Source organism: Macaca fascicularis, chromosome 13 (genome assembly GCF_037993035.2).
Source record: "Macaca fascicularis isolate 582-1 chromosome 13, T2T-MFA8v1.1".
Taxonomy (NCBI): domain Eukaryota; kingdom Metazoa; phylum Chordata; class Mammalia; order Primates; family Cercopithecidae; genus Macaca; species Macaca fascicularis.
The window spans coordinates 96,961,944-96,987,342 of record NC_088387.1 but is presented as its reverse complement, the minus strand read 5'-3'; the positions used below and the strand labels follow the sequence as shown (position 1 = coordinate 96,987,342).

At 51.3% G+C, this 25,399-nt stretch overlaps 1 protein-coding gene across 10 annotated transcripts in view; it reads right to left on the bottom strand.

Moving 5' to 3' along the window:
• The window catches only part of DNMT3A (DNA methyltransferase 3 alpha), a 109,791-nt gene that overhangs the window by 27,134 nt on the left and 57,258 nt on the right, over window positions 1-25,399 (bottom strand). For 6 of the 10 annotated variants that reach the window (XR_006691758.3, XM_074012184.1, XM_005576392.5 and 3 more), the window contains 3 exons: window positions 22,336-22,606; window positions 15,465-15,508; window positions 14,907-15,053 (listed from right to left, as the gene is read on the bottom strand). Coding sequence is in view for 6 of the 10 variants with exons in the window: in XM_005576392.5 (XP_005576449.1) it covers window positions 14,907-15,053; window positions 15,465-15,508; window positions 22,336-22,606 (462 nt within the window). In the remaining 4 variants the exon portion in view is untranslated. Of the gene's footprint in view, window positions 1-14,906; window positions 15,054-15,464; window positions 15,509-16,030; window positions 16,134-22,335; window positions 22,607-25,399 lie in introns of those variants that run through there. The other 4 variants (XM_074012186.1, XM_074012185.1, XM_065527309.2 and 1 more) reach the window with 2 other exon arrangements.

Sequence of the window (25,399 nt, the reverse complement as noted above, 5' to 3'; positions counted from 1 at the left end):
CCATCTGAGTTGCAAGTGAAAATAATATTTATACTGCCCACCATTCATGGACTAAAGAGGAACAGGGAAGAGCTGTGGCATCTGTAGAGTTGCTATTGAAGAATGGCAAGTCAGAAAAATGGTAACATTCACATGCACACTTGCGCGCGCACACACACACACACACCATGCAGTTGGCCTGGGACGGAGTGCAGACTGAGAGGTGAAGGATGCGGGGTGGCTGCAGGGAGTTGATGGAAGTCAGAAAGGGCTCCACAGAGGACGTGGCGGCACGTGCCTGTAATCCCAGCTACTTGGGAAGGTGAGGTGGGAGGATCACTTGAGCCCAAGAGTTCCAGGCTGAAGTGAGCTACGATCAGAGCATGCCACTGCACTCCAGCCTGGGCGACAGAGCAAGACTCTGTCTCAAAAATTAACATAGCCCCGGCGTGATGGCTCACGTCTGTAATTCCAGCACTTTGGGAGACCAATTTGGGCAGATCACTTGAGGTCAGGAGTTCGAGACCAGCCTGGCCAACATGGTGAAAACTCATCTCTACTAAAAATACAAAAATTAGCCAGAGGTGGCCAGGTATGGTGGCTCATGCCTGTAATCCCAGCACTTTGGGAGGCCGAGGTGGGTGGATCACCTGAGGTCAGGAGTTTGAGACCAGCCTTGCCAACATCTCTACTAAAATTACAAAAATTAGCTAGGCGTGGCAGCACGTGCCTGTAGTCCCAGTTACTCGGAAGGCTGAGGCAGGAGAATCACTTGAACCAGGGAGTCAGAGGTTGTAGTGAGCCAAAATTGTGCCACTGCACTCCAGCCTGGCGACAGAGTGAGACTCTGTCTCAAAAAGAAAAAAAACCTGTCCCCATGGACACCAATCTGCTGGCTTCTCAAAAGCAGCTTATCCAAACCCTCACTCAAAAATCCACCCCCTCCTAAGAGAAAATGTCTTAATGACCTTGGGGTAGACAGATAATTCTGAGAGATAACACACACAAACTGACCAATAAAAGAAAAAAATGGGTAAGTTGGACTTTATTAAAAACTTCTGCTCATCAGAATACATAAGAAAATGAAAAGTTCACTCCACCATCCTGCCTCAAACTTGCTCTTCCTCCAGGATTCTCTAGCTCAGATAATGAACCCTGTCCCCAGCCCAGCCCCCGATACCAGGCAAATTATTCCCTCCCCTCCAACCAGGACCAGTTCTAGCAATTCTTTCAAGTCTGCCTCTCATTACCTCAACCCTCAGTCAAGGCCAAATGTAATGTTCTCCTACCTGGTCCTGCTTCTAAACTTCCCCTCTCTGGGGAATCCTTACCATCCTGCCAGGTTATCTTCCTAAACTACATGTCCAATTCTCTTCCACCCCTGCTCTCCACTGCACAACGAAGCCTAAATTTCTCGCTATAGCAGGAAGACCCTTGAGGATGTGACCACCTTGCTTTCTAGTTCTCTCTCTTCTTACCCATCCTCCCTAAGCCCTGCACCCTATTGCCAGATCTACTATTCCCTAAACAACCCAGAAGTGCCTCCTTCTCTTTGCCCTCAGTCGTTCCTTTTCCTGAAATGCCTTCCTCCTCTTTTACACTTTTATTTATTTTATTTATTTATTTATTTATTTATTTATTTATTTATTTGAGACAGTATCTCACTCTGTCACCCAGGCTGGAGTCCAGTGGCATGATCATGGCTCACTGCAGCCTCGACCTCAGCCTCCTGAGTAGCTGGGACCACTGGCACACAACACCATGCCCAGCTAATTAATTTTTTTTTTTTTGTAGAGAGGGGGTCTGGCCACGTTGCCCAGGCTGGTCTTGAACTCCTGGGCTCAAGCGATCCTCCCACTTTGGTCTCCCAAAGTGCTGGGATTACACTGCACCCAGCCTCTTTTGCACTTACTGAAATTCTCAAAGGATGCCTGCCTCCTCCAGGAAGCTTCTCTCGTGCTCCTTTATGATTCATGTTGGGCTCTTATTACACAGGAGCACAGAGCAAGCCCCACGCTCTGCCTGCCACTGAGGCTTGTTGGGAACATTCCTGACTCCTCCACTTGACAATATCTGCCTCTGGGACAGGGACTGTATCCAACTGGTCTCCCCCCACCCCACCACTAGCATAGTATATGTGTATTTACTAAGTACGGAATTACTAAGCAATAAGTAGTAAGTACTGAGGTTCATTAACTCCTTTAACTAGTGTACTCGCCCTTTAATAAAGTGGCACAGAGGGCTCTGGCAGACCACCCCATACCTGAACATCCCACGGCCTCCCTGACAAGCAGTCTGGTTTTTAAAGCAGAGAGAACATTGGCCATTATATTTTCTGCTTTGTCAGCCCCATAGACAGTGCTATGGGAAAGTTAAAGTTGGCCTAAATATTGTAGAAACCTTGAGGTGCTCTAGACTCCAAACTCCTAGAGGATTTCTTTGACCATCTCCCTTCGGACCCCATTCCATGCCCTTCCCCCACTGTCCCTGCCAAGCAGTCCTGTTCAGGTCAATGGCGGTACCCTGCCTCTCCCTGGGCACCGCCTTCCCTGAGGTCCTTAGGTAGGGCTAGGAAGTTGCTTGCATAGTCCCTCCTTCAGTATTTCTAAAACAACCCTGCCCTTGCTACAGCACAATTCATTCATTTACTACCAACCTCTCGCAGGGGAGGGTAGGGATTCTGACTTACCTTTAAATTTGCTTCCTTAGTGTCTAGAAAATGTTGGAACATAGTAGACACCCAGACACACAAAGTGGTATCTTAAAGACTGAGCACACAGTATCTGCTCAGTAAAGGCTGGACAACTCTTTGGGTTTTTTGTTTTGTTTTGTTTTGAGACAGGGTCTCGCTCTGTCGCCCAGGCTGGAGTGTAGTGGCGCAGTCTTGACTCACTGCAACCTTCACCACTCTGGCTCAAACGATTCTTGTGCCTCAGCCTTCCAAGTAGCTGGGATTACAGGCATGTGCCACTACGTCCAGCTAATTTTTGTATTTTCAGTAGAGACGGGGTTTCACCATGTTAGCCAGGCTGGTCTCGAATTCCTGGCCTCAAGTGATCCGCCTGCCTTGGCCTCCCAAAGTGTTGGGATTACAGGCGTGAGCCACTGCGCTGGATCAAAGGTTTTTTTAAAAAATAGTTTTTTGTTTTTTGTTTTTTTTGATACGGAGCCTGACTCTGTCGCCCAGGCTGGAGTGCAGTAGCGCGATCTCAGCTCACTGCAAGCTCCGCCTACCAGGTTCACGCCATTCTCCTGGCTCAGCCTCCCACGTAGCTGGGACTAGAGTAGCTGGGACTACAGGCGCCTGCCACCACGCCTGGCTAATTTTCTGTATTTTTAGTAGAGACGGGGTTTCACTGTGTTAGCCAGGATGGTCTCGATCTCCTGACCTTGTGATGTGCCCGCCTCGGCCTCCCAAAGTGCTGGGATTACAGGCATGAGCCACCACGCCCAGCTAAAACGAGTTTTTATAAGGATGCTTCATGTATGTGCCTTTAGAAGAGACATATATACAAGGTCTGAGAATTCACTCAAATATTTAATTTAGAATTTATATACAAGGTAATCTAGGTAACAAAGAGAGTGCAGATCATGATTCTAGTCTCACCCCCCCAACCTGCCATGATGGAATTTTACAATTTCTGGGGTCATGTCATTTATTTCTGTCACATTATAAACCAGGAAACTAAAATGCCGAAAGCAGAAAGACCTCCTCACATTCATAGCTAAGGAGGGGCAGAAGCTGAGACGAGAAACCAGGCCTCCCAAATCTCATTCCAACATTTTCTTAATCCAGTTTCACATCATCATCCATATGGTCATGAAAAAACAGCAATTCAAGGGCAAGGGTTCAGGACCACATGAGTAGAGCTGGGAGGGGTGGTTGGGGAGGTTGAAAGGGACCCGAGCCTCCTGGCAAAGAGGCATGGGGAACAGCCCCAACAACTGCAGGCCAGGGGCGGGAAGAGCATGCGGCAGGCTGGAAAGCCAGGCCAACTCTCTCCCTCTCTTCTAAGTGCATTCTTCAATTTCATGACAATTTCCAAGCCAGGAAACCAGGAAAACTGGGAGTGTAGGTGAGTCACTTGGGTACACAATAGAAGCAAGGTGAGATTTGGAGTCTAGTCTGGCCCACTGGGCCACTCCATTAGGATACCCATGTGGCCACAACCTACTTACCTAGATAAATTTTAGTGTTTTTTTTTTTTTTTTTTGAGACGGAGTCTCGCTCTGTCGCCCAGGCTGGAGTGCAGTGGCCGGATCTCAGCTCACTGCAAGCTCCGCCTCCTGGGTTTACGCCATTCTCCTGCCTCAGCCTCCCGGAGTAGCTGGGACTACAGGCTCCCGCCACCTCACCCGGCTAGTTTTTTGTATTTTTTAGTAGAGACGGGGTTTCACCGGATTAGCCAGGATAGTCTCGATCTCCTGACCTTGTGATCTGCCCGCCTCCGCCTCCCAAACTGCTGGGATTACAGGCTTGAGCCACCGCGCCCGGCAATTTTAGTTTTCTAATAGCAAAACAGAGGTTAAAAAATACTTCTGGCCGGGCACGGTGGCTCATGCCTGTAATCCCAGCACTTTGGAGGCTGAGGCAGGTGGATCATGAGGTGAGGAGTTTGAGACCAGACTGGCCAACATGGTGAAACCCCATCTCTACTAAAAATACAAAAAATTAGCTGGGTGTGGTGGCAGGAGCCTGTAATCCTAGCTACTCGGGAGGCTGAGGCAGGAGAATCGCTTGAACCCAGGAGGCAGCAGTTGCAGTGAGCCAAGATCGCTCCACTGCACTCCAGCCTGGGTGACAGAGTGAGACTCCATCTCAAATAAAAACAAAGACAAAAAAAAAAAAAGGTTTCTTTTTTTTTTTTTTTTTTTTTTTTGAGACAGAGTCTCGCTCTGTCGCCCAGGCTGGAGTGCTGTGGCCGGATCTCAGCTCACTGCAAGCTCCGCCTCCCGGGTTCCCGCCATTCTCCTGCCTCAGCCTCCCGAGTAGCTGGGACTACAGGCGCCCGCCACCTCGCCCGGCTAGTTTTTTGTATTTTTTAGTAGAGACGGGGTTTCACCGTGTTAGCCAGGATGGTCTCGATCTCCTGACCTCCTGATCCGCCCGTCTCGGCCTCCCAAAGTGCTGGGATTACAGGCTTGAGCCACCGCGCCCGGCCAAAGGTTTCTTATATATTAAATACAGGTAACATGTTTTAGGATTGTGGTAAAAGCTAATGCTCCTGGCATAGTGCCTGATGTAAAGTAGGTGCTCAGTAAAGTTCAACACCCTTTCCCTGGTTCAGGCTTTGCTGTGGCCAGGAGCTGGCCCTGGGCCAGCTACTAGTCAGGCGCCTACCCCACCCTGCCTCTTTTTTTCTCACCACTAAAAAGTAGGGGTTGTTCTAAGAGCTGTTCTCTCTGTGCCCCAGAAGTGAAGAATCTGGTGCGCAACCAACCCATCTACTTACAGGACAATGGGGAGTCCCTTTGTGGCAACGTTCGTAGCCTATGGTAAAGGCCAGCCCTCGAAGTCACTACTGGTTACAGGCTGTCATGGGAGCCTCTAGAACTTGTTCAGCCTTTGGGTAAAGTATACTTGCTGTGCCTACTCCAAACATCATCCTCTCCTTCAAGGGGGATGTTATTTTTGAGGCCACCCTGCAAAAGGTCAGGTATGGCAAATAAGTGAGGAATGTCTTCCAGTCCAAATACCCTAAAGCTGCTACCCATACAGTTGGCTAATAATTTGGTTGGAGCCTTTACTGGTCTACTTTGCACTGCCATTTCTCCTGAACTAGACTAAAGCCCAGGAGATCACACCTTATTCATCTCCTCCTTCCCACAGGCCCTAGCACAAGGCCCCTTTACTTAGTAGGTGCGGAGTGACTGCTTATTAAATGGAATATGGCACAGCAGGGGGGACCTTCTGGACATTCATGGCCTGCTCTCCCCAGGGCGGACAGGAAGCACAGTCTGTTGAGACTGCAGGGTTGTAAAGTCAGAGGAGGCAACATTTGCTAAGCTCAAAGAAGCAGCAGCACAAATGGCCAATAAACATAGGAAAAGATGTTCAACCTCACTTATTATCTGGGAAATGCCAATTAAAAGCATAACAAGATACTATTTTCCCACCCATTTGACTAGCAAAATACTGATGTTGGCAAAGGTCTTCTCATACCCTGTTCACAGAAGCATAAATTGGCAGTGCCCTTTTTAGAGGGCAGTTTGGCAGATTTCATAAAATGTTAAATGCACATTCCCTTCAACTAGACCTTTTTCTTTCTAGGTATCTATCTTAGAGAAACAGATGCACAAAGATGTATGACCAAGGATGTTCACAGCTGCAGTGCTAAATAGTAAAATATCATAAACAACATAAATGCCCACCAGTATCAGAACGGCTAAATAAAACCATGGGAACCCATATGGTGGAATATAATAGTAATTACGTGGCTAGATTGCACAGACTTACTGGAAGTCAAAAACCAAGCTGTAAAACGAAACTACAGTGTAGTTCCATTTGTGTAAAAAGAAAAGGAAAAAAAAGGACCCCTGAAGCAAAATTATGTATTTACACGCATACACACAGATAGAAAAAAATCATGACATACACCAAAGTCACAGCATCAAGTACGTCTGGTGAAGGAATTAATTTTTCAGGCCAGGTGTGGTAGCTCATGCCTATAATCCCAGTACTTTGAGAGGCTGAGGCAGAAGGACTGCTTGAGCCCAGGAGTTCAAGACCAGCCTGGTCAACATAAGGGTACCCCCATCTCTACAAAAAATTTAAAAATTAGCCGAGTGTGGTGGCACATGCCTGTTTACTAAGGAGGCTTAGGTGGGAGGATCACCTGAGCCCAAGAGGTTGAGGGTGCAGTGAGCCACGATCATGCCATTGCACTCCAACCTGGCCAATGGAGCAAGACCCTGTCTCAAAATAAAATTTTGGGGTGGCAAGTTTGGGTGGACTTTTTCACATATTTGTGTAATACTTATGTAATTTAAAATACTTTCTAAAAAATTACCAAGTTCCTATTATATGCTAGCTCTGTGCCAGGAGCTTTAAATGTTGTGTGTTACCTTATTAATCCACACAACTCCGAGATGAGAATTGTTCATTGATTCAGCACACTTTCACCCTGCACCTCCCACATGCCAGCCCTGGGGGCAGAGGGTGCCCAGAATGCCTGTATTGAACAAATTTAAATGCAGAAATGGGTAGAGGCAGAAAACAAGCTAGTGAGTGCTGCTGCCATGGGGATGCAGAGTACAGCCAAGTCTATCCACACAGGAGGAACCTCAGCTGGGGTACAGGGTAAGTAATGCCTAAGGTCCCACACCCAGTAAGCGGGACCTCACTCAAGGCAGTATTTGTTTTGTTTTTTTTTTTTTTTTGAGATGGAGTCTCGCTCTGTCCCCCAGGCTGGAGTGCAGTGGCGCGATCTCCGGCTCACTGCAGCTCCGCCTTCTGGGTTCACGCCATTCTCCTGCCTCAGCCTCCTGAGTAGCTGGGACTACAGGCGCCTGCCACTGCGCCCAGCTAATTTTTTGTATTTTTAGTAGAGACGGGGTTTCACCGTGTTCGCCAGGATGGTCTCGATCTCCTGACCTCGTGATCCGCCCGCCTCCGCCTCCCAAAGTGCTGGGATTACAGGCATGAGCCACTGCGCCCGGCTTCAAGGCAGTATTTGAACTTGCCTCCAAAGGCCGCAGTAAACAGCAGCCGACCCTTAAGGTCCATGAAGGCTCTGCTATCTGCTGGGCAGCCCTGGGTGGAGGGAGTGGGTTGTATCTGAGTGCTGCGAGGGAAGGGAGGAGAGACTATGATATTCCAGACACAGATGTTTCATTATCACTATTCAATATTTATTAAGCATCTAATAAGTATAAGGATGCATGAGTTGAGGGTCCCTACCTTCAGGTTGGAAGCAGGAAAGAGACCAGATCCTAGTGCTCTAGGTACAGTAGGACATGGTACCTGCTGCCTAGACAGAATTTAGAACCTGGCTGGGGTGAAGAGATTAATGAGCGAGTCATGCCATCGATGTGCTGTAACTGAGTCCTAAAACCACCAGCAGTGACACAAACTGGAGTCAGTGGCCTCCCAGGCGAGATGACCGCCCAGCTACTGACCCCGGGTCTCTGCGCTCATCTGCCTTGCAGAGCTACAGGGAGGGCTAATGAAGCGAGAGGCCCTTCCTAAACCCTCAAGCCCTCCATCAGAGTGCCTTTTGCTCTGAGAATTAGAAGGAAGAGGAACTAAGGGATTGCGTTCCTTTGGGAGGAGGAACTGCTCCATCCCTGCCCTCCCCACAGCCCTGGCCAGCTCTGCCAGGCCAAAGAAGGTTCTCCTCAGCTCAGAAGCCCGGTGAGAACGACAGGAACACAGGATGGAGGAGATTCTGGCCCCACTTTACCCATGGAGCCTGTCCATACCAGTCCCATGCCATCCTCCAGGTATACCAGTCAGCACCCCTGGAAAAACCACCTCGAAATCAAGGGTGTGAGCCCTTGCCATGGTGGAGACCCAAGATCTCATGCTCCCAGAGAAGTGATCCCACATTCACCCACCTCCTAACTGCTTAGCCGACCGGTAGGTATTCACTGGGCCTGTTCTCCCTGCCCATTGTATTAGGCCAGACAGGGGAAGATGTGATTAACACATAAGAAATAGTGAAAAATACCCTGATGAAATATGATTCAGTGCTAAGTAATATTAACAGTAAGGAGTGCAGTGGCTCATGCCTGTAATTCCAGCACTTTGAGAGGCCAAAGCAGGCAGATCACTTGGGGTCAGGAGTTCGAGGCCAGCCAGGCCAACACAACGAAACCCCATCTCTACTTAAAATACAAAAATTAGCTGGGTGTGGTGGTGCGTGCCTGTAATTCCAGCTACTGGGAAGGCTGAGGCGAGGCACGACAATCGCTTGAACCCGGGAGGTGGAGGTTGCAATGAGCCGAGAGATTGTGCCACTGCACCCCATCCTGGGAGACAGAGTGAAACTGTGTCTCAAAAATACAAACAAACAAAAACCCAGTAAGAGTTACAGGGATTCAGGGAAGGGAAGAGGTCATTGTGGACTGGAGAAATCTTGGAAACCTTCCTGGAGGAGGTAGCAGCTCTTGGCCTCAACCCTGAAGAATGGACTGGGGAAAGCACAGCAGGAACAATGACAGGAAGGAAGGAGCATGGCAAGGTCCCCTCCTACGGGACACTCTCCTATTAGAGGACTGTAGTGAAAGTGGGGTGGGTTGATTGTGGAGGTCACAGGGTTGAAGACTTGAGAAATAGCCAGAGGGCATCTGACATGATGGGGGAGACAATGGGGAGCCACTGGAGGTTCTACAGCAGGGTGTGATCATGATTAAAGCAGAGCTTAGTCCTTACAGGACTAGTAAGCAGGTGAAGGAAGAGCAACAGGAGATGGAACAGACACAAGACAACAACTTCCTTCCCAGCTCCAGCATGAATTCTCACTTCAGCCTCAGGGACTGTGGAAATGTCTCATTTTCCCCATTCACTTGTTTTCCAGTTCTTTCATTTTGTGGCATTCTGAGTCGTCTTAAATCTTGGGGGAGGGAAAGCCTGGAGTGGGTAATCTGGGGTGGGCTCACTTAGTAACTGGTCTGACAAGGGTGGGCAAGGAGAAGCAAGTTAAGCTGGGGAGTGCATTCTGAGGGAAGAACCCCCAGGTGGGGCACACAGCCTAGGGGAAGGGCGGGTGCAGCCTCGGGTCTGGTGGCTGCTCCCCAGTAGAGCACGGGAGACCTTCTGACCCCGCCCCACCTTCCAGCCGCATTTCCTAGCTGCTCTCTGCCCACACCCACTGTGCACCACCACAACAAACTCCCGTTCCTGAAAAGCCCATGTGTCTTGTGCCTCGGGAGGTATGTGCTTGCTATATTCCTCCCTCTGAAATGCCTTCCTCACCCCTCCCCTAAATTCCAGTTCAACCGTCAAAAGCCAGAAGCCACCTCCTGCTGATGCATAGATGACCCCAGGCAGCGTTCGTTGTCTATGCCCAGTTCAGGGCAGCTTTTTCTGCAGGCGCTATGAGCCCTCATCCTATCACGGGAAAACTAGGAATCCTCTATGCCTTCGGTAGCCCCAGTATCTTACGTGTCGCTCAGCTGTGGAGGCTTCTGGAAATCGGCTCAGTAAAGGTGCCCTGAATGAAGGGTTGCAGGCGTTGCATCCTGAGATTAGGAAGTGCTGGCTGGCCCTTCAAGTGATATTGCCTGGGGAACAGCTGGAGCTGGGTCCTGAAGGCTGGGTGGTTTGTCGGGAGGGGAGGTGCCTTTTTTGGGAGGAGGTGGGTAGTTGGATCTAGGAGGGTGGGTAAGTGGTTAGTGGATCAACACTGGCAGAGGGTGGGGGGTGGAGATCTGGGGATGCAGTTAACAGAGGTTGCTGCTTGAGATCAGCTGAAGGAGGTGGGGAGGAACCTGCAGGGGCCTTGGGAAGGCCCAGGGAGGCAGTTTCAGAAGGGCTCAAATGTCAGAGAGCAAAATGAGACTGAGAAAAGAGAAGAAATGTCTGTGCTGTTATTACACCATTTAGAAAACATGACAAAAAATTAGCCAGGCGTGGTGGTGTGTGCCTGTAATCCCAGCTACTGGGGAAGCTGACGCAGGAGAATCGCTTGAACCTGGGAGACGGAGGTTGCAGTGAGCCGAGATCGTGCCATTGCACTCCAGCTTGGGCAACAAGAGCGAAACTCTGTCTCAAAAACAAAACAAAACAAAAAAAACAGGTCTGATAGGCCGGATGCAGTGGTTCACGCCTGTAATCCCAGCACTTTGGGAGGCCAAGGCGGGCAGATCACCTGAGGTCAGGAGTTCGCGCCTGACCAACATGGTAAAACCCCCATCTCTGCTAAAAATACAAAAAGCCGGGTGTGTTGGCAGGTGCCTGTAATCCCAGCTACTCGGGAGGCTGAGGCAGGAGAATCGCTTGAACCCAGGAGGGAGAGGCTGCAGTGAGCCGAGATCTAGCCATTGCATTCCAGCCTGGGCAACAAGAGCGAAACTCCATCTCGAAAACAAACAAACAAACAAAGAAAACAGGCCTGATAGCAACAGCTGCTACTCTTGAGTCTGAGGGGGACTTGGGAATCTTGAAAGCTACCTGTGTTTTCCCAATCTTCTTGATACCTGCATCTAGCCCTTCCCTAACCCCAGGCAGAGCCCAGGAGAAGACTGTGTGACAGTCAGGGGCTGGGCCCCACATCAGAACAGGAAACCTAAATTCTAATTCCATTCTAGTCCTGTTCCCAATTCTTCATTGTGAGCTTGTGGCCAGTTATCAAACTCGGTCACCCCAAGTCACCTAGTCTGAAAATGAGATCAGTAGTTCTAAAACTTGTACTAGAACTCGTGGAATTCTTTAATTATAGCATATGAATAAGGAATAATGTTATATTAGAAGAAAATATATTTTGTTTGGAGATCTCCACATCGCAAGTCACATGTACTAAAGTCTTTTAAATTAAATCAACATTCTGGTTTTTCTGGTAATGCCTACTGTTACCTTCATTGGTTGGGAGTGGGGATGCAAATGCCAAGGGTTGAAGACTTACTAGAAAATCTTTTGAGAATTGCTGGAGCCAGCTGATGGCAATGGGAGGTCGTTACACTACTCTCTGCTTCTGCATATGTTCGAAGATGTTCATGAGTTTTACAAAGTCCGTTTTGTTTATTTATTTATTTTTTTTTTTGAGACGGAGTCTCGCTCTGTCGCCCAGGCTGGAGTGCAGTGGCCGGATCTCAGCTCACTGCAAGCTCCGCCTCCCGGGTTTACGCCATTCTCCTGCCTCAGCCTCCTGAGTAGCTGGGACTACAGGCGCCCGCCACCTCGCCCAGCTAGTTTTTTGTATTTTTTTTAGTAGAGACGGGGTTTCACCGTGTTCGCCAGGATAGTCTCGATCTCCTGACCTCGTGATCCGCCCATCTCGGCCTCCCAAAGTGCTGGGATTACAGGCTTGAGCCACCGCGCCCAGCCGTTTTGTTTTTTGAGACAGAGTCTCGTTCTGTCACCCAGGTTGGAGTGCAGTGGCACAATCTCGGCTCATTGCAACCTCCGCCTCCTGAGTTCCAGTGATTCTCCTGCTTCAGCTTCCCAAGTAGCTGGGATTACAGGTGCCCACCACTACGCCCAGCAAATTTTTGTATTTGTAGTAGAGACGGGGTTTCAACATGTTGGCCAGGCTGGTCTCAAACTCCTGACCTCAGATGATCCACCCATCTCGGCCTCCTGAAGTGTTGGGGTTACAGGTGTGAGCCACTGTGCCCAGCCCAAAAAAGTCTTTTTAAATTTTAGTAGAGACCTAAAATTGAGAAAATGTATCTATGATCTAATTTTTTCTGGGAGTTCACTGTAACTGAGGGCAGGCCTCCATACTGCTTCTTCAAGGGAGCATAGTTTGAGAATCACGGAATTTCTGAAAGTTCTTCCAGGTCCTAAAAGTCATAATGTCTAAGCTTCTTGCCCCAGAGCTAAATGACAACAGAAACACTTCGCTCAAAGAACCAAGAGCTAAAAAAGCAAAGTCCCTGTTTCCGGGTTGCAGGACACCCAGGAGTGCAGCGACTGACTGAGAGAGAACAGCCTCAGTTCCTGAATTTCCACCCCAAACACAACATTCCACGCACAGGTGTAAGTGCCTCTCCTCCCAGACCTCAGACAGGCTACCCTTTCTCCGGGCTCTTCCGGGAAAGTAGTTTCTGCCTTCCTGGATCCCAGAGGAAATGAAAACAATCAAGCAGCTAGAACCCCCACCCTGTTCTGCACTTTTTCCCTTTTTTTTTTTTTTTTTTTTTTGGAGATGGAGTCTCGCTCTGTCGCCCGGGCTGGAGTGTAGTGGTGCGATCTCGCCTCACTGCAACCTCCACCTGCTGGGTTCAAGCAATTCTCCTGCCTCAGCCTCTCAAGTAGCTGGGACTACAGGCACACACCACCACACCTGGCTAGTTTTTTGTATTTTTTGTATTTTTTTTTTTTTAAGACAGAGTTTCGCTCTTGTTATCCAGGCTAGAGGGCATGGTGTGATCTCTGCTCACTGCAATCTCTGCCTCCCAGGTTCAAGTGATTCTCCTGCCTCAGCCTCCCGAGTAGCTGGGATTACAGGCGCCTGCCACCATACCCGGCTAATTTTTTGTATTTTTAGTAGAGATGGGGTTCTGCCATGTTGGCCAGGCTGGTCTTGAACTCCTGATCTTAGGTGATCCGCCTGCCTCAGCCTCCCAAAGTGCTGGGATTACAGGCGTGAGCCACCACGCCTGGCTAATTTTTTGTATTTTTGGTAGAGACGGGGTTTCACCAAGCTAGCCAGGCTGGTCTCGAACTCCTGACCTCCTTTCAGCTTCCCAAAGTGCTGAGATTACAGGCGTGAGCCACCGCGCCTGGCCTCTGTTCTGCACTTTCTCTAGAGAAAGCTCTCACACAAAGGCAAACAGATGAACAGGGCCGCCTTCCCCTGGAGGCCTGGGGTAAAGACGAAATGAGAGCTGAGTTCACATGAAGTGCCCCACGTGGTGGCAGTTTCCTCTCTTTTCCTGTGCAGCTAGGTCACCACCCACTTCTCTTTGTACCCCGTTCTCTACTAATCAAACATACAAGACAGCTCAAAAATTGTGCGTGGCGAGTTGATTTTCCTCCTCAGTCTTTCAGCCTCCATTTTCTCACCTCTCTGCATGGCTGAAGCCCTCCATGGGCTGTCCCCACCTCCCCGACCCCTAAGAAGCTTCTCTGAAAAGTCACCAGCTCCTTCCAGGTTGTCCAATGCCATGGGCATGTCTCAATGAACTCAGCTTTCCCTAGGGCTGGGCAGCCACCCTCCGGGAAAACCCCTTGCTTCCCCAGATATCGCTCTGTCCTGTCTTCTCCCTCGGTCCCCGCTGCCTGCCACTCCTCCTCTCCATGTGGCCCACAAATGTCAGGGTTTTCATGGACACGATTCTGAGACTTTGTCTCTCCTCCCTCTCTCCTTGCTGAGCCCTTAAGTTCCCATGGATTTAAATGCCAGGGTTCTGCTCTCAACTCCCACCTCTGTCACCCGTACTTCCCTACGGCCCAGACTCCAGGCACCTGGCGTCTCACACGAAGCCCTCGATTCCCACCTATCCCAAACCTCATCCTTCCCTGGGTCTTCCCATTTGAGCAAATAGCACAACCATCACCAGGTGTTCAGGCCAGACCCCCGGGAGTCCTCCTTGAGTCCACCAGTTCCCCTCCCCTCCAGTCAAGCCCTAACGATTCTAGCTCCAAAATACACCCCAAAGCTCTCCTCTGTCTCCATTGCTGCCTCTCAAATCCACATCAAATCCTTCCTGTACACAGAAACCTTCTATGGCTGCTCAGTATTGTCAGAAGTAAGCCAGCTTTTGGGCAGACCCTGCAGAGCCCTGATGTGTGGAGCCCCGTCTGCCTCTCCGGCTGCATCTGGCTCTTTCTCCTTTGCCATTTCACCCTGGCACACAGTTTGCCAAACAAGTCAAGCCAAGGCCTTGCTGATGCTGTTTCCTCTGCCTGGAACACTCTCCCCCACCCCACCCCCCACAGTTCCTTCAGATCTTAACTGAAATCTTAACTGAAATGCCACCTCCTCCAAGAAGCCTTTCTTGACCACCCCAACTAAAGCAGGCCTCTGCTATCTTCTATTTCAGCCCCTTGTTTCTTTATGTTCTGCCTGTCTCCCCCATCAGAATGTCAACTCCATGAGGGCAGGAACCATATATGCCCAGGGCCTAGTACACAGCCAGGTATACAGTAAGTGTCCAGTAAGCATCTGCTGAAGGAGCAGATGAACCAGTCATCACTGCCTAGAGATTAAGTGGTTCCCAGTAAGTTCTAAGGGTTAGCCTGAAGGGGAAACTGAGGCCCATCACTTCTGGTTTTCCAGTTCTGCAGGAAAGGCTGGGACCCAGGCCAGAAGGCGCCTCACCTCCCTTTTCCAGCGTGCCAGCCACTCGTCCCGCTTGCGCTTGCTGATGTAGTAGGGGTCCCCCGCCTGGAAGGTGTGCCTCGGCATGGGCCGCTGACGGAGGCTGGACTCCCAGCCCAAGCCACCCCGCAGCCGGCCCCGGGAGCCCTAGGACAGAGAGACAGATATTAGGGCATTAGGGTGGGAACGGACAGACCCACCGAGGAGGCACTCACCTCAAACACAATGTGGACACTGGCTCCTGGCCAGAGAGGGCACCCCTGGGAGTGCTGGGCAGACCCTGTGTGGGCTTGAGGAGCGAGGGACATGTGTGGTGGGGGTAGGGGGCACATGGACACAGCCACAGGCCACAAAGGGAGGTGCCTGGCCTCTGGAGGGGGATGAGCCGGCTGCCTTGTTGGGGGACTTCCAACCTCCACACCCACTTCCTCTCCTTCCCACAGAGGGATGTGTAAAGGAGGAGGAGGGGCCCACCCTCCACCCCCTCACACACCCTCGCCACCCGTGTCCTTCTTCTAGAATTAGGATCCACAGAGCCCCTGGGGGTGGAACACTTGCCTCCATTTTCATGGATTCGATGTTGGTCTCCTTCTGTTCTTTGCCTGTGGAGAGGGAAGAACAAAGGGACCAGTTCGTTGGTCGGCAGAATTACTAGAGTGGCTCATAGGCCCCACCTTGTGCCTGGGGTCCCTGCCACAGGGGATGGGGGTCCTCTGGCCGTTTAGCTGTTCATGAGTTAAATATGATGGCCCACCACATGCCAGGCACAGTGCTGACCCTGAGGACCCAGCAGGGCCTAGGGCAGAGAAAGAACTTGGGCAGGGGCAGGCCTTGAGGCCCAGGCAAGAGGGAACACGAGGAAAGTCAGAGCTGGGTTTCTGGCCTGTTGACTCTGTCTCAGGTACACAGAAGGGGACTGAAAATACCCCCGTTCTGCTGCTCCCAGTCAAGAGACCTCCTTCCCCAGAGGAGGAGCAGGATGGCAGAGGGGGTGTGGAAAGTGGAGGGGGTGCAGGAAGGCCTGGGCCAGAGGGCCAGCCTGAGCGGCCTCCCTGGCCCTGCAAGGGAGTGTTTGCAAAGAGGCCTTCTGGGCATAAGGGCATGTACTGGGGGGCGGTGGGTACCGGGCCAACTGGAACAAGACCCCGGTGAAGCAACTTCCTCTCTACGAGACTCAGTTTCCTCATCTGGAAAATAAGGATGCTGGATGCGATTTCCAAGGTCCGCCTGCAGGTCCAAATATTATGATTCTATTACTAATCTCATTCTCTGTCCCTCCACTCCCTACCCCATGCTCAGGCCCCGGAGCTCAGCCTTTAATCTAGAAGACTTGAGTTTGGATTCCAGTGTGACCTCTGTGACCTCTCCTGGCCTGTTTTCCCACTGAATCAAGATAGATAAATGTTCTAAAATCATTAGGTTATGATGAGCATTAAGTGCCTAGCATGGGGCCTGGCATACTGTAGGTGTTCAATACATGTTAGTGTGGTATTGTGGCCCTGATTCCAGGTCCTGGCAGGGAAGTCTCAGCTTCCCTATTGAGACCCTGCCCTCTCGCGGTGCTTCTCCAGGCCCCCAGCATAAGGGGAGCTGCGTTCCTCCCAAGCAGCCCCCTGTACTCCCCACCAGGTCCTCACCACCCTTTCCAGGCACCCCTTCCAGGCTCAGCGCCCTGCAGGCTGCGGGGCTGACTGATTCTGCCTCCCCTAGCTTCTTGCTGGAGGTGGGGAAGTGAGCCCTCCTTCCACCTGGGCCCCTGAGCGTCTTTGTCGGGAGCCGAGAGCGTATCGGGCCTGGACCCACTGCAGGAAGGTCACTAAGGCTGGCTTATGGTAGCTTGGGGTGGGGGGAGACAAAGAGCTTGAAACGGAAAAAACAGCCCCGACTTCATCTCCTGGCTGTGAAGCGGAAGCCAGCCACAGTGTTCACGCCGCGGGTCCTCAGCCCGGGAGGCCACTCCCTTCCCTCGTGACAGGGGGGTCCTGGGCTGGGTTTGGGCTGCCCCCGGGCGCCCAAGACAGCGCTGTCCTCAGTGGTTCTGTCCCAGGTGACAGCGACTCCCGCTAGCTAGGCCCGGGAGCACCGGGGGAGGGAGGCAGGAGCGCCGCCGTGGGTGCGGGCCTGGCGCCGGGCTCATCCCGCGGGGGCCTCGTGGGCGGGGACGGGGCGTCTGTCGCGGGCACCTGTGCGCGTGGGCGGGCGCGCACTCGCCAGCGCTTTGTTCGTGACCGGCCTTTTAAGGGCTGTCTCAACTGTCTTGTCTGGCTCTGCTTCCCTGTTTCCTTTCTGTCCTCTCTCCCACCACAGCCAGCTCCCCACCTTTCTCGTAGGGCCCCCTCCAGTCTGTCCCGGGCCTCCCGGCTCCCAGGCCAGGGCTTCCCCCTCCTCCCAGACCTGGTCGCTCTGCCCGGCGAGGCTCCGGGCTCCCAGCAGGGGGCGCCTGCCCGCGATCAGGTGGCGGCCGGGGAGGGGGCGGCCTGGCGGTCTAGGCTGACACTGACCCGGCGGGGCTGCGGGGCTCCGGGGCTCGCGGTGGCGCTGGGAACCGCTGTGTCAGCCCTGCGGCTGGGGCGGGGAGTGGAGGACCCCCGGGCTGGCTCCGGGACCTGGACATGGGGTTCCCGACTGCATTCTCTCCCCAGCCTGCTTTAGAACCTCTAAGGTTTCCTACCTGGGACCCACCATGGCATTTAATTACTTTTACAGATATTTATTCATTAGAATATTAGAAAATCAGGGTTGAAAGGCTTTCCCGAGTACTTGTTCAGCACTTAAATTTTGCAGAAAGCTGAGACCTGGCGGGTGGAGTGACTTAAGGCCAGAGCTGAGATGAGCTTTCAGGGGTCCGGATGCCCCGGCCAGCTCCCTCTCCGCTGCACCACTACTGTTATTTCTCGATGTGACCCCTTCCTAATTTCCCAGCCCCCAGGGTCCCCAAAACAGAACGATTTTTCCTTATGCAGTTTCCAATTGGCTTCTTTCTGGAATTTTCTCCCTGACGACTCTGCGCATGCCCACTTGAGTGATCTCACACACACACACACACACACACACACACACACACACACACACACACGCTTTCCAGCCTGGCCCAGCCGCCTCGGAATGCGGCACTTGTCGTGAGTCAGGGAGGGTCAGCTGCTCTCTCAGTACGGCCTATGCAGCCCAACTGCTCCTGGCCCAGGCCCAGGGTCACCACCAGGGCCAGGTGGCTGTGTCCTTCCAGTGTGGCCCTGGCAAGCCGAACATAACCCTAGTGCATCTCAGGACCTGGGGGCAGGGGAGGCCAGGGTGCTTCTAACACTTGCCTCTTAGTCTGAGCTATACTCAGCCAGAGGACACCCAAGTTCTCTTTAAAATGAACGCAAATCTCCATGACCAGGCTGTAGCCAGGTTTACCTCAGAGGGCAGTCACTGGCCTGAAAAGGGGCCCTGTGCTCAGTCTGAGCAGAGAGGGGCTTTGTGCTGACCCTAATCCAGTCTCTTACCAGTTGTATAATCTTGGGTAAGTAATTTAACCTTTCTGAAGCTTCAGTCTCCCCATCTGAAAAATAGGGATGATAAGAGTCTTCCAGGCTGGGTGCAGTGGCTCATACCTGTAATCCCAGCACTTTGGAAGGCCGAGGTGGGCGGATCACCTATAAGATCAGGAGTCTGAGACCAGCCTGGCCAACATGGCGAAACCCTGTCTCTACTAAAATTACAAAAATTAGCAGGGCAAGGTGGCGGGCGCCTGTAATCCCAGCTACTTGGGAGGCTGAGGCAGGAGAATCACTTGAACCTGGGAGGGGGAGGTTGCAGTAAGCCAAGATCGTGCCACTGCACTCCAGCTTGGGTGACAGAGTGAATGAGACTCTGTCTCAAAAAAAAAAAAAAAAAAAAAGTCTTCCTCCCATGATCATACATGGGGCATAATACACAGCAGAGCTTCTGAAACTTTCATATGCATGGGAAGCATGAGGGCCTCTTTAAAATGCAGATTCTGATCCAGCAGGTCTTCAGCAGAGCCTGCAATTCTGCACTTCTAAATCCCTGGGTGCTGCCAACGCTGCTGGTCTGTGGACCACCGTGAGCAGCAAGGAGAGAGAATGCCCAATACAGTCAATACTCAGTAAGGGAAAGCCACATTGCCACTGCCACCATCATCATTATGGCTTTAATGCTGGCGGGGGCAGGAGCAGACCCGAGACAAGCATGGGCCTGTCGGATGTTGGCTCCTGTCCCTATCACTCATCTCAACATCTCCCCTCTTCCTGATTCTTTCTCCTGGCTGTACTTTCAGCACATGCTCAGGCTATAAGAAACGCTGCCTTAAAAAGCCTGTTGCTGCTGTACAGGAGCTCATGAAAGGGGTTCCAGGAGAGCGTCCCCTGAAAAGAGACCTGGAATAACGGGAACTGAAAGGAGACCACGGCCGAGCCACATCCTCTCCCGGGCCTTAGTATCCTTCCTCATCTGAATCAACCAGCTGAGCATGTGTTCTATGTCAGCTGACTGCTGGAACCGTGACCGAGCCTCTACAGCCTGATTAAGGCATTGCCCGTTGCACACTGGCAAAGCCTAGGCCACTGCCCACCCCACTAGGTAACATCTCACCAATTTCAGCTTCCAGGCAGTGCACAGTGGTCTTCAGGGATCCTACTAGCTCTCATCCCTGCCAGAATCTATGCTTCCTGGATAGCTGGGGCCACACCGGAGTGCACCAAGGCCACAGTTTGGTATTTTTGTTTTTTTTTTGAAATGGAGTCTCACTCTATTGCCCAGGCTGGAGTGCAGTGGTGCAGTCTTGGCTTACTGCAACGTCCGCCTCCTGGGTTTAAGTGATTCTCCTGTCTCGGACTTCTGAGTAGCTGGGACTACAGGCATGCGCCACCAAGCTCGGCTAATTTTTTTTTTGTATTTTTAGTAGAGACAAGGTTTCACTGTGTTGGCCTGGCTGGTCTCAAACTCCTGACCTCAAGTCATCTGCCCACCTGGGTCTCCCAAAGTGCTAGGATTACCAGCATGAGCCACTGCGCCCAGCCTCAAGGCCAAATTTTGGAGGTCAAGGAGACTTAAAGAGTTTTTGCCTACCATACTCAGCACTAAGATTCTAAGGAAAATCCACCTGTCTGAAAGTCCCAGACCCAGGAATCATCCTTGACAGCATCTCTCCCTCACCTCTCATGTCCCTGGCATTTGTCCCCTCCCTTCATCTCCGCTGCCATCCTGCTTCCCAGCTCCTCCATTCCATCCCAGGATCCATTTGACATAGTGAGCTTTTCAAATTGCAAAGCTGATTACATCACACATACACACTGTCCGCCCCACCCCCACCCCCACCTCCGCACCCCACCCCCGCCCCCAGCCCCAGCAGCCACCTTGAAGGCCTGGCCTGTCTGCCCCAGCACTTTCCACACCCTTCTCCTTTGCTCTCTACACTCTAGCCTTGTGACATCTGTCAGTCTGCTGGGTGCCCTGCTCCCTCCCACCTGGGAGCCTTCTTCCCTGTTCTCACTCTCTTCCTCTACCCCTCACCCAATGGACTCCCTCGCCCTTCAGCTCAGGCTGGACAGCCCAGGCCAACTCAGGTTCTTCATTGTAGTTCCCCTGGACATGTTTCACTTCCCTTAGAGCGCTTATCTCCATGTGTAATCCCATCTTTTTAAGCGTGGATTTCTCATTAATGTCTGTCTCTCCAGCTGACTGTGAGGTCCTTGAGGGCAAGAACCAGGTTTTTGTTCATAACAGTTTCCCTAGTCCCTGGTATGGATCCTAGCACACCCTGAATGGGTGTTTTAAGAAACACCTGTTGACTGAGCGATGCAGGAGCCCTTGAGAACAACTAGAAATGGAAGCAGGGAAATCCCAAAGTGAAAACAAACCCTCAAGACCAGAGAACAGCTTTGGGGCTATGGCTCCATGCTGCAGGGCAGGAAGGAATGCCATGACCCTGGGTAGCAGCTTGGCAGGAGTCATCGTGGGGTCCTGGGAAGCGAAGTCAACTGCAGTCAGCCCATGAGGAACACCACATTTGGGAGGGCAGGGCTGATGGGTTCTCTCACACACCTGGCATTGTTAATGGGAAGAATGGTGTCTTCTCCCTTTCCTCAGCTGTCTCATTCCTCTCAGGCCCTTCCCACTCCCAGGAAGCATCAGACAGTCCAGGACCCGTCTCTGCACCAAGCCCCATTCCAGGACAGTGGAAAATAGTAGAAAGGCACAAGACCAGGACTGAATGAGCCCTGGATCTGCCACTTAAGGTTGGGGCTCCATGAGCAAGTCACATCATCGCTTTAAGCCTCAATATTTTTCTCCTGAAAATGAGGATAATCATATCTCTTGAATAAGATTGTTAGAGGAGTAAATAAAACAACTAATACAGATTCCCTCTGTAGTGTTCTGCACCTAGTGGGAGCATCACACATCTTTTTTGAATAATAAATGAATAAAAGCTTCTTAATAAGTTTTAAAATTTGTATTTTGGTTCTCTATTCTGCATGAACATTAGGTTGGATCCATGCAAAATAAGTTACGCCAATTAATCAATTTACTCATTCCATCATACACGCTTGGAAGGAAGACTTTTTGAAATTAAAATGCACATATGCAAAACAACCTGGCAGGGCCCTGGGAGGATCAAATGTGATAATGTATGAGAAAGCGCTTTGTAAACTGTGAAGCCCTGTACAAATGCTAGTTGTCCTCATTACTAACATGTTTACAGCTCGGTTGGCCCTGAAATTGCTGGCTTAACCTGAAAGAGAAAAGTGGGCAACTTTCCAGGCTTCCAGGGTTAGGCCAAAAAGTCCCCAGATGAAGAGGCCTGGACTGGGCACTACACAGAATACCCTCACCCAGCCCCCTCCCCATGCCACTGTCACAACCAAATTTCCAGTCGAGTCAGCCCAACTAGGGTGGGCTTAGGACCTCTGCACTCAGGGAGGCAAACAGGGTGTCTGCTGCCCTTGAGTACCCAGGCCATGGACTACAAATACAGCAATCCCCAGGAGCTGCAGGGCACGTGGGAGAGTGAGCAGGCCAGGCAGAGCTGCAGAAAACTAAGGCCCACAACCAGCCACAGAAGGCGATGGAGGGACAGCCATTATCCCAGTCTAGCAATCGCTGGCGTTACGAAAGCCCACTGTTGCCAGATCTAGCTTTTTTTTTTTTTTTCATGAGAAGCCAAAACTCCAGATTTTTATGTGAAATTTTTTGATTTTTAAATACTGGCAACTAATTTTTTAAATGTTTAAAACACTCTATGGGCCAAATAAAACATATGTGCAGACTGCATCCAGCCAGTAGCCTCCAGGCCATAGCCTTGGCAAGCAGACCTTTAGCCACGACCCAGCCCATCCTTCCTGGGACCTGCTGGAGACCCAAGTCCCTGACTCTCAGGGTATGTTGGTGGGCCCAGAAGAGGCTGCCCCTGGTGCTGAGGACTCACCCGCTTCTGCAGGTGCTCCTCGGCCCTCCTTGGGGGTGCAGCAGCCATTTTCCACTGCTCTTGAGGCTTCAGGCGGGGTCTCAGCTGCACCCTCTCCCTCTGCTGGGGCCCCGCCCTTCTGCCCCCCAGCAGGGCTCCCCTCCTCTGGCTGGGGCTCACTCCGCTTCTCCAAGTCCCCGTTGGGTAACAGCTCTGAGGAGCCTGAGTCCTGGGCCATGGATGGGGACTTGGAGGTCACCGCAGGGTCCTTTGGCGTGTCACTGCTTTCCACCTGCAAATACAAGAAAGATATCCAAAAGGAGGGTTAGATCAGTAGGCTTAGCCTGTTTCGGATTATTGACCGCTCTGAAATTCTAGAGAAGGTTATGCACTTTCTGTCCAGAAATTGTGTTCATATAAATCTTCAAGCAAGCAGATACATTCACAATTTTGCTTTCAATACCAAAGGATTCATGGGCTTGACCCCTTGAAATCACGGGTCTGTGGACTCCAGCTTAAGAAACAGGAAAAGAATCCAAGCAGGTTTGGCAGCCTGGTTGTACTTCTCAAGGGATCTGTACCCCCACCCCACCACCACTCACTGAGGTTACATAGGATGTCCAAACCATCTCTGCAGCCCCTGTTCAAAAAGAAATGCTCTGGCCAGGCATGGTGGCTCACACCTGTAATCCTAGCACTTTGGGAGGCCGAGGTGGGTGGATCACCTGAGGTCAGGAGTTTAAGACCAGCCTGATCAACGTGGAGAAACCCCATCTCTACTAAAAATACAAAGTTAGTCGGGGATGGTGGTGGGCGCCTGTAATCCCAGGTATTCAGGAAGCAAGAGAACCGCTTGAACCTGGGAGGCAGAGGTTGCGGTGAGCAGAGATCGTGCCATTGCTCTCCAGCCCGGGCAACAAGAACAAAACTCCGTCTCAAAAAAAAAAAAAAAAAAAGGCTCCTTGTGCCACCTATAATCCAATAAGAAGCCCCTCCTCCAGAAGGTTGCAGTGCCACCAGATCAAGTCTGGGACTCAGTCTGGTCTGCCTTCTGTGGTCAGTGCTCTCCCAGCTTTCCTCTTGATCTCTTGAGGCATGAGAGTCGAAGGAGGCCCCCTAGAAAAGCGTTCTGTGGGCTCATAGCCTAGCACAGCCTTCTCCCTTGGCCTGGGCCGCCCCAGATTCTTTCAGGCACTCAGACCCAGAAGAGCAAAGGCTCTGGCAAACAGTTTTCAGGCTCTGCAACAACCCTTCCTGAGCACTGGGGTCTCTCATTCCCTTCAAGGGAAATCATTTCTTTATCCCCTAGAGTCTAAGAACTGAACTCACTAAGGTTCCAGGTAATAAAAATCAAATAAAGAATAATCGTGGCTGTCTGTGCGTATCACTGCACAGTGGACAAAGCTCCTCACTTATTACCTCCTCAGAGTTTCTCAGCCTCCCTGGGAAGCAGGTGAGGAACCTGAGGTTCTCTGAAATTTTGTGATTTGCTGCAGGTCACAGGCTTTGCAAGGACAAAGCAAGAGCAGGAGAGCCGGGTGCCTGCTGTGTGCTCTGCTGTGTGTATATATTCAGTCCTCAGCCATCCAGAGGCAAGTGGGCCAGGACACCTCAAGAAGAATGGAGGTGTCCAGCATGGGACAGGAACAGGCAGGGGTCCCCACGGCTCGACACTCTGCCACACCCACGGGCACCAGGCTGCACTCAGCAACTCTGCCGCGCTGGCTCGGCTCCTTATGCAGAACACCTACCCAGTAGAAAGGCAGGGACAGCATCAGCTCAGCAAACCTCAGATAAGGCACTCAGCACCTCGGTTTCCCCACCTGTCAGATGTCTAGACCAGAGATGACTGGTCTAGACCAATGGAAGTTTTGTCTTTTTTGTCTTTTTTTCTACTTATAAAAGTCAGACACATATATCATAAAAAAATCAAACTATAGCCGGGCATAGTGGCTCATGCCTATAATCCTAGCACTTCGGGAGGCTGAGGCAGGAGGATCACCTGACGTCAGGAGTTTGAGACCAGCCTGGCTAACATGGCAAAACCCTGTCTCTACTAAACATTAGCTGGGCGTGGTGGCGCATGCCTGTAATCCCAGCTATTTGGGAGGCTGAGGCAGGAGAATCACTTCAACCCAGGAAGTAGAGGTTGCAGTGAGCTGAGATTGCGCCACTGCACTGGGCCACAGAGCGAGACTCCATCTCAAAAAAAAAGAAAATCAAACTATACAAAAAAATGAATAATGCTAAAAGGTTAAAGCTCCTATTTCAGCTCCCTACCCCCAAAATCTCTCCCTGGAGGTACCCATTATTAACAGTTCAGTGAGCATCCTTTCCAGACTTTTTCCTATGCATTGACAATCATGTGTAAGTTACATGTTTATACATATGTATTCATATACACACTCAGATCCAGAAATGTTTTTTTCCAAAAGGGTATCATACTAGTCGTAATGTTCTGCAACTTGCTTTTTCACTTAACAAGCAGAGTGGGCATCCCTCCATCCCAGTGCAGATGGATCTGGATGCTCCAAAATGTATGCATGCCGTTCCCTGATGGTGGGCATTTGGGCTGATTTGCTTTTCGCTGCAGTGAATATCCTTGCACTGACAGCTCTGTACAGCTGCGTGTTTCCATGGGACGGAGTTCCAGAAGTGGTCTGGCCGGGTGAAAGGGCCTGTCCAGCTAAGTGTGCAGAGATACTGCCAAATTCCCTCTAGAGTTTCCCACCACTCAAGTGCACAGCCTGAGAGAGCACTGGGTCTCCAGCCCCTCCCCTGCAAAGCCCTATTTCCAAGGCTGCTTTTGTTCTAACGGTCTAAGACTTGAACTCTGAACCCACTGTTATTTGGTGAGGAACCCCAGAGGTGGCAATTAGGGACAACGGCCTTGGGAAAACAAAAACAAAAACAAAACCAGAGTCTTCTCAGGTATGCTTTCCTCCCTGGACGGGGACCCGGGCACAGGGAGCAGCTGGAGAGGGAGCAGAAGGAACTGCAGGGCCTGCCAAGCTTCTTTCCTGCTGTGCGGGGCGGCTGGGCAGGCCTGCTTCCAGGAGGGAAGCGCCCACAGAAAGCTGCATGT